Source organism: Diaporthe batatas (genome assembly GCF_019321695.1).
Source record: "Diaporthe batatas strain CRI 302-4 chromosome Unknown Contig00009, whole genome shotgun sequence".
In the NCBI taxonomy this organism is placed as follows: Eukaryota; Fungi; Ascomycota; class Sordariomycetes; order Diaporthales; family Diaporthaceae; genus Diaporthe; species Diaporthe batatas.
In genome coordinates, this window is record NW_025408556.1 from 730,796 (window position 1) to 739,225 (window position 8,430).

At 44.9% G+C, this 8,430-nt stretch overlaps 1 protein-coding gene across 1 annotated transcript; it reads right to left on the bottom strand.

Annotated features, from left to right (window-relative positions):
- Positions 1-4,225: 4,225 nt before the first annotated feature.
- Positions 4,226-4,995, bottom strand: KVR01_008027 (uncharacterized protein; the record flags this gene model as incomplete). Its single annotated transcript, XM_044784193.1, has 3 exons — positions 4,226-4,544; positions 4,602-4,878; positions 4,947-4,995. The coding sequence occupies 3 exons, from the start codon at positions 4,993-4,995 to the stop codon at positions 4,226-4,228; spliced, it is 645 nt and encodes a 214-aa protein (XP_044643005.1).
- Positions 4,996-8,430: the final 3,435 nt, after the last annotated feature.

Below are 8,430 nucleotides of genomic sequence, written 5' to 3' on the forward strand. Positions count from 1 at the left end.
AGAATCTCTCGAAAATGGGCAACCTGCTCATTCGACATCCAGTGTACGTTCTCAATGGTCCATCGATTGTAGAGCCGCTTATGGGAGCGCGAAATGTAGTACTTTTGCAGCTTTTGGATTAGTATATCGCAAAGGAAGCACGCAGACTTGCTACAGCCGATAGCCCTTGGCGGTTTATCCACCGGAAAATGTTCGTAATGAAGAATGAGTTGGACCTCCGCATGTACGTGACAGATTTTCGATGAACCTTTAGGCTTTTCTCCAGGAGGAGCTTCCAAGTACCGCAACGTGATCGTTTTGGTTGTGTTGCGGAATTTGAACCTTTGTGAGAGCTTTGCAAAGTCTCTGCAAAGACTGAAATACCGGGCCAATTTGTCGATTTGCAAGATATCCCTCGTCACCAAATTGGATCCGCCATGCAAAATAATCTGTTGCTCTAGGGACCGGTGCTTATCGTTCCGAGAGATATCAGCACATTTACGGATGATCATCTTGATCACGTTTCGAAGTGCTAAGCCATATAATGGAGTCTCCAGCACGCGAGCGCAGGAACCGAATTCTCGAATATGTGAGACAATGTTGTCGCGTACAGGTGAGCACATTGAAGATGGAATCCTAGACAATGACCTTTCGATCCGGACCCACAAAGGCTCCTCTCTAGGACCATAATGTCTGGGTGTCTTGACCCATGGAGGCCGAATCCGCTGGAGGATGCGATGTTGGCACAAGTCTAATACATCTTCAAAAAGAAGTTCTTCTGACTGCTCATCCCGGATTCCTTGTATCGCGAACTTTTGAGAAACCTTCTGTGTTCAGTTTAGAGCAGGTGTTACTTACCTTTCCGAGCACAGTCACTGCATGTGTTGAAAATCTTTATCAGCCCTGCCGCCGTCAATGGAGACGGAGTTTTGTTGCTCGCGAGGCGGGCAACCAGTCCAGTATCGCTTTCCTCTATACAGACCGCAGAGACGGCATATGCTCCTTCTTCCGAGTGAGCTAGGAATGCTATGTGATCGGCAAGTTGGAGCTCATCCTTCAAGCTAAGAGTATACACGGTACTACTGGAAGGACTGTCCGGTAGCGACCCTCGATAGTCTTTCTCTTCTGACGGATTCTCCGTAATCGAGTGAAGGCGTTCCACTGTCTCATGAAAGTTTTGTCTAAGTTCGCAAGTCCATAAACGCGCCATTTTGTGATTTGGGATAAAAGAATTTCTATGGCTCAAATTTATCTGGAACAAGACTCGTGAGTGTGGCTGAGATTTTTATGTTGTTTGTGGTCGCGTTGTTGAGGGGTAAAGCAAGTACTTATCAAGGCCTGCATGCGAGCCTGCATGAGGCCTACCTAGTGGTATATAGTTGACACGCATTCATTCCAAGGTAGTCTGCAACCAGTATCTGGACTGCAGATCTGTAACAGTGCCGTTTGCAAATGCAGAGGCAATCGCACAAAACTACTATTTTGACGAAAAAATATACCACAGCCAACTGAAGAAGAATCTTTGAAGGTTTGCAGGCGAGAATCATTCCAAGACTCTCTCTAGGCATGGAGACTAATGAAAACCAGGCAATTTACCCTTCTAAGGCCATTACTGGCTGATAGAACAGGTGTCTTCCGGTGGAAGGTCTATCCGCATTCAAAGTAGACGTCCGTGCCTCCTGGGCCTGTGTGCTGATATGTTCCTGGTCAAGTAATTGGTGATGATTACTCACATTATTAGACGATGACTTTGTCCTGATGAGTTGTGTGTGTCTAAGGAAGTTTCGAGGCGAGATGGGCAGGTCTCCAGCCGAGGGCCTTCAGAAGTCGGCTAGGGACAAAAGCAGAGGCCGAGAAAGTTGTTGCCCTGGTTGGTGCGAGACATCGTACATACATACTAGTATATCTAGAATTTTCCAGGAAAGCGGATTTATGAGTGTTGCAACTTGACGCGTAAAGGACTAGATGGACCCTTGAACTGCATTTGGGACAGACAGACACACCCGGACCCAGCCGTTCACGTATGGTTGAGAACCTAGGTTCACGAAGATAAATCATAACCACACATTGCCAATTAAGTATCAGAATTTTCTTTGCCCAAATACTTTGGAGCTCTCTACAAGGTCTGCAAATAATGCGCAAATATCGGATCCCAACCCTGATTGACAAATTTCTCCACGCCCAAATAACTTACCTTCGCCGATCGAAAGCTCGCAGGACCTAGGTAGGGTCAAACAGATTCCACCCTTTTCATGGTCTGCAAGCCAGGGTTGCCCATAAAAATGATGTAATATATATCCTATGCTTTCTGAAGCATGCCTAACCCCAGCGACTAAGTGCCCGTGGCGGTTTCGGGATCGGCTCCTCCACAATGAATGGGCCTCCTTCGATCCTTTCATTTTCTGCATCTCTTCGGACGCTGTCAGAATCTGGACTGCGAAAGGCCCTGACAGATTTGTAAATGAGCCATGCAATGCACGCAATGCCAGCGGCTGCGAGGAGCAGCCAGAACCAAACGGGCAGATGAGCTCCACCAGTCACTTCCCCGAGGCCGCTTCTGATCAACAGAGCCTGGTGTTCGTTGCTGCATGGGAGTGGAGACATCACTTCAATGCGAACTTGCTTACCTTCGGAGGGAATAGATAGATGAACGGATAGAAAAATCTGGAAGAAGCTGTCTACAGCCGATATCATCTCCAGAAATGTGAAGACGTACAAATTGGGACCACCTTTTAGTATTTAGCTCATGGAAGAATAAAGGCGTTGTTTTGTCTTTATTCCCCGGTGGTTGGGCCCAACAAAGACGAAAATGAACAATGAGGCGTTTCGAAGGTCATGTCTCGCGGCATGAAACAAAGGAAATGGGATGCTTTGATGAGTTATTACAAGGAGTTTGTTTCAACAAAAACCAGTACCGAGATTTAACACAAAGAGGTGTCATTATTCAGAACACTCATTAGCAGTATCAACGGCAAAGCTATGGACTACGTCAATGAGACTACCTGTACGTGATACCTGGTTTCGGTCAAGTATCAACGCCGTGCAAAATGCGCGAAATCTTGGCACAAGGCAAGCCAGCGTGTCGAAAACGGAGTGAAATCTTCGCAAATTGGCGCTTCTTAGTAACTTTGTAGCCTGCATTGCCACCGTTGTCTACAAAGCCCGCAGAAGAACGTTCAGGCTTGGACTCATCGATGTAACACTGTGTACATGTGCAGCATGGTCAATGTCGTCGTTGTGTTTTCCTCGTTCGAAAGTTGTCAGACCTGGTACGTGCTGGAACATGGAATGCAGTATGCCTCCAGCATGGTGACATACCATCACGTAGTTTTAAGTCATCCCTTGATCTTTTCCGCAACCGTATACCGCAAAACCAGAGCTAAAAACTTCAAGCACCGCGAAGTAGTCCGTCTAAGAGGCAGAGGAGCCAGGCACATACACGAGGCAAGTGACATACTCATGAACGATGGGTACAACATTTTGAAGTCGGGTTCAGCCTTGTCTGTGCGGTAAGAGGCTCAGCCACGTGCCCACAGACGTACTGTGTTCTCTTTCCACTGTTATTGGCACTGTATTTCTTCAAACGCTGGGTATTGAGCGTTTACCACTGTATGAAGGCAAAAGGTACATTTTACATGTATGGGGATTAGAAACGAAACCACCACCTTGAAGTAAGTTGTTGATATTGGGCTTGGAGGATAAGGATGGTTGTAAGACGCTCTATGGTCTGTCTATGGCATCCCAATCTTCGTTGTTGGGTAGATTCAATGAGCATAGGCGGTATTGGAAATCTTTTGTTTTTCTTAAGCGAATGATATATCCCGAGAGGCAAAAGCTAGCCCTTCGTGCTCCAGGCGTCAACTGCCATTACTTCGGCTTGTTCATAGCTCCCGAGCCCGAAGTAGACGCTCTGATCCTGGAATGTATGGCCATCATCATTTGCAGACACCCTTGAAAGCATCGTTTGATCTGTCTGCACAACGTTCGTAAATCTGCCGGAGCCCATCTAAGGCTGACAATACCAAAGTAAGTCTTACTCTGTGATCTGGGCCATAACCAAATACACAATGGACCAATAGAGGCAGACTGACACGAAATATATACGCTACTGAAGTACCTAGGTAAGAGAATCTCGACCACTCCATCACAAGGGAACTGGGGTTTCGAACAGATCTTTGGACGGCAGACTAAAGCTGGGAACTCATCTGACCAGTGACTGACGATCACTATCAAACACAACATGATGTTAACTGTTTTTGGACACCAGAGCCTGGAAATCGGCATTCTGTCCCTGAGCGAAGTCTTGGTTCCAGTAGCCAAAGTTGTCGTGGACACCGAAACTAGACGTGTTCGAGGACGGCGACGATGGGGCAGCAGTAGCGTACGCATAGGCCATCCTATTGGAGCCGCCAGGGTTGAGGTTCACCGTCGAGCCTGAGGAGCTGGTCCACGTGGTGCACCCAGTGCACCTCAGCGTCACCTGCCAATGCGTGGAGTTGGTTTTGGTCCCGGTCTTGAGGGCTTGAAGGGTTGCACCGGTGTACGCCGTGGGCAGAGACCGCCCTCTTCGCATCAGTCAGCACATAATTGAACGCTCATAAAAGGGTTCTTGAGAAACTCACTTGGCCCAACGACTCGACACTGTGACAGTGTTTCCGTTTGGCCATGCTATAGTCAATGGGTTGTTGAGCATGGTTCCGCCCCAAGCTACGCCGAGCCAGCCCACATCCTTCTTCGCTGTCACCTGTAGCACGATGTCATAAGGCGCCGACGCGGGGTTCGGAACGGCGGTTCGGAAGCTTATGACATCAGGGCTGTTGTACTTGTAGTTTGCATTGTACTGGGAGAAGGTAAAGCCTGTCTCTGAGTCTCTGAAAACAATGCTGTCGGCCGCGGAGGCTTCGTGAGACGATTGAATTTGATTAGAGAAATCTTCAACGACAATACCGATTGTATACTTTACGTACCTGTTCCCAGTATTGAGAGGGTGCAGAGCAGAGCAGTGAGCCAAGACATTGTCACGCCCGTATCCCAGGGTTTTCCTGGCTTCTGAGATGACAGCGGAAGCTGCACAAGTTGTAGGACAAGAGATGGGCCGCAGGCCGTTAGATGAAGAGCGATTTGAAAGAGCAGACCAAGGTCAGGAACCACTAAGCGATAGATGGAGGCACTCCTTGATTAAATTGATTTCCGAAGATCTGGTGTGTGATTTGGCCGCACCGGCGTGCGTTCGTTGCAAAAGACAGAAAGCGATCCGCAGAGGACTTTGCTGATCTGGCCCCGAATGAACCATCCGTGTATTGATTCATCTCGGCGACCTGATAGGAAGGCTAAATGCTTCACAATATATTATTAATTAGTTTTACACGTGGGCAGACGTCGGTGCCACTAAGCTGCCAGAATACATGGTTACGATCCCGACACCTGCACGATGTACGCGGGTATTGGTCACATACGCAAGGAGAGCGCCGTGCTATGGTCACTTGACAGTAATATTATCTAGCACCAAATTACTGACTTCATCCACAGAACAGGTCTGGAGTCCCACCAGACTGCCGTCACCCGCTTCTAGACCTTGCCCGTCATGTACAATCCGGTCTCGGAAAAATGCCTAGCCATATGGGGGGCCGAAGGTTGACGAATTAAATGCGAGTAAAAGGTAATAGTCGAGAAGAGAGTGCATAGTATCAGTAGTCTTGTTCCCTATAGCGATGTGACGGTATCTTCTAAATCCCTGACCTATGTTTTAGAGTACGTACTACTTAGCGCCCAGACCTTGAGTAACTACACTACCTAAATCTAATATAAAGTATACTTAATAGATAGGAAGGTAAATATACTTTATTTTCTAAAGTTATCACTAACTCCTATCCCTTTAAACGCTTTTTTTATTTATTAACTAACCTTAATACATCTAAGAAATCTCTACTATTATTAAGAGATTACTTAAGGACTTTATATAGTGAGTAAGGCGGGAAGGCCTTAGAGCTATCTCTCAACTTTAACTTCCTCCTCTTCTCTTCATTTCTACTACTAAAAAACACTAAAAACTACTATTTTACTCTTTTTCTCTCTCTCTCTCCCCCCTCTCTCTCCTTAAGGGCACTAGTTACAGAGCGGACGGCCCTAGTAAGGGCCATATAGCCACTAGTAACTAACCCTCTTAGGTAGAGCCCTTTTAGTCCCCTAGCCAAAGGCCGTCACCTCAAAGTCGAGAAATGGCAACAGTTACTAGAGAGTGACGTATTGGACACTTTTAAGTAAAAGTACCTTACTTCCCTATTTGTTGTGTTATACTACCTCGCCTTCGTGCATAAGCGAGGGCCCATCGGGGATATAGAAGACACCCGATGTGACGGCTGGGTAAATACGTTCCAAGGTTCTCTCAGCTTGACATTCAATCGGAGGTTATGCCGCCGCCAGGAATCTGAACCGTCATTTTGGAGGTGATGTCATTCCAAAAATAGAAGTGTGTCCGGTTGCATTCTCACAAGCTCCAATATATCATCATCGCTACCACTTTGCGACCGGGTAAATAATGTCACTACCAATGTCGTGTGACAAATTCGGGGAAGGAGAGGGGCTATTCCACAATATGAGACGCCCTAGGTCCGGATAGGCAGAAGGATACAAAACCTGCACCATCTACGAGCGGAACGGGAAGTGCTTCTGCAGGCGGCCTAACAACAGAAACAACAGAAGAGAACCACCAAAGATAGGCGATTTTGTTTACAACTAAGGCGGCCAAGGTATAGAGATGGCGATGTGAAAAGGAAAGATCGATCAAGAGACACTCACGCATTGATGGGGCCAACGGTCCGAGCTCTGCGTCGCCGAATTGGAAGGAGAATTCTAGACCGGTGCTATATTTGTGGCCGAGGGGGGAGTCCTGTCCCATGGACACCAGAGAGTAGTGCAAGCAGCCCCGTGAAGACAAGTACTTGCAGCCTCGAAATCAAAGCAGCTCACCTTCGAAACTTACATCATGCACGTCCCCTGGAATCCACATCGTCCTATGTTCGGTTTCTGCACGTCAATATACGTTGCAGAAATTTCAATGTTGCAGCTCCTTATTCTTCCCGGGAATAGAACAATAAGAACTTCGCTCTTGATCATTTTACTCTTCAAGCAGCACGAGACTTGAAAAGAAAAACTATAGGATGGAATTCGACGTAAATTTGTCTTCAAGAGTCTTATTGTTCTAGTTTGAATCTCTATGAGACGGCGAAATTGAATCAGGGATGTTTCAAAATTGATGGCTGACAGAACCGAATTGGAAGCGAAGCGGATGACCATGGCAGGAGTCGAGAAATGAAATTGCTATGAAGCGGAGAAGCAATATTCGTAAGCCCAGAATTCCACCTTTCGCCTTGCTTCCACCATCATGATCTCTCAGCACTCGGCCACTATTAGCAAATACGCAACGTATAAAAAAGCTGCCTCTCTTTTTAAATCCTTACTTGTATATTACCGCTGCCATGCCTGTTGGTGGTCCACCGGTGCCGCATGAATGCAGACGCTAAGGTGCGCAAAGCACAACAAAAGAAAAGACTTCCTATTCTACATAAAAAGTTACGATTCCTTGCTGAGCTATTATAGCTAGCATCGCGTTGTCCACCTGTCTGTGTCTAGAAATGGAGTTTGATGTAGAAAGTTACCGGCGCTTTACCCGAGATGCCGTCGCACTGCTTGATATTCATCGGATGCCCGGGCACAAAGTCCCGATTGAGAGCCTGGATTAGGCTTAAAACGCTCAGTCATACCTTCATTTTTGCTTCTAGATTATCAGGGCAGATAAGCCCCCCAGCTCCGAATAATAAATGGTCTCCTCGCAAGGTCAGCGAGGCAAGAGCTCCCACACAATTTTAGGCTAACATAAAAATTGCACTAGGTTGCGAGCAAGGTTCGAAGTACTTAGGGTGTAATCACAGAGGAAAGTTAGTATAGTATAAGCCCCTATAAAGTAACCTTCTCACTAAGCCCCCTATATATATAATTATTTCTCTTTAAATATTAACCTAAAAGTTATTTATTAAAGGTTAAGGCTATTACTACCTTTTTTATTAAATAGTTTAATTAAATAAAAAAAAGTTTATATTATTATTATTATAATTATAAGTTATTACTTTTAATTTTTTAATTATAAATAAATTAACTATATTATTACTAATTAAAAATATATACCTTTTAATTATTATAATAACCTTTAAATTCTCTATTAATTAAGTTATTTATAATATTAAAGATAATATTTTTTATTAAGTATATTTATATAAACTTTTTTGATAATAAGGATTTTTTTAATTCTATTAAATTTATTAATTAAGTTTATTATTAGTTAGAATTAATATTAATTATATTTTTAATTAAAATAGATATATAGAAATAGAAGATTATATTATTAATTATAAAAGGGTTTATAAGTAAGTAATAATATACTTTAAGTTTATA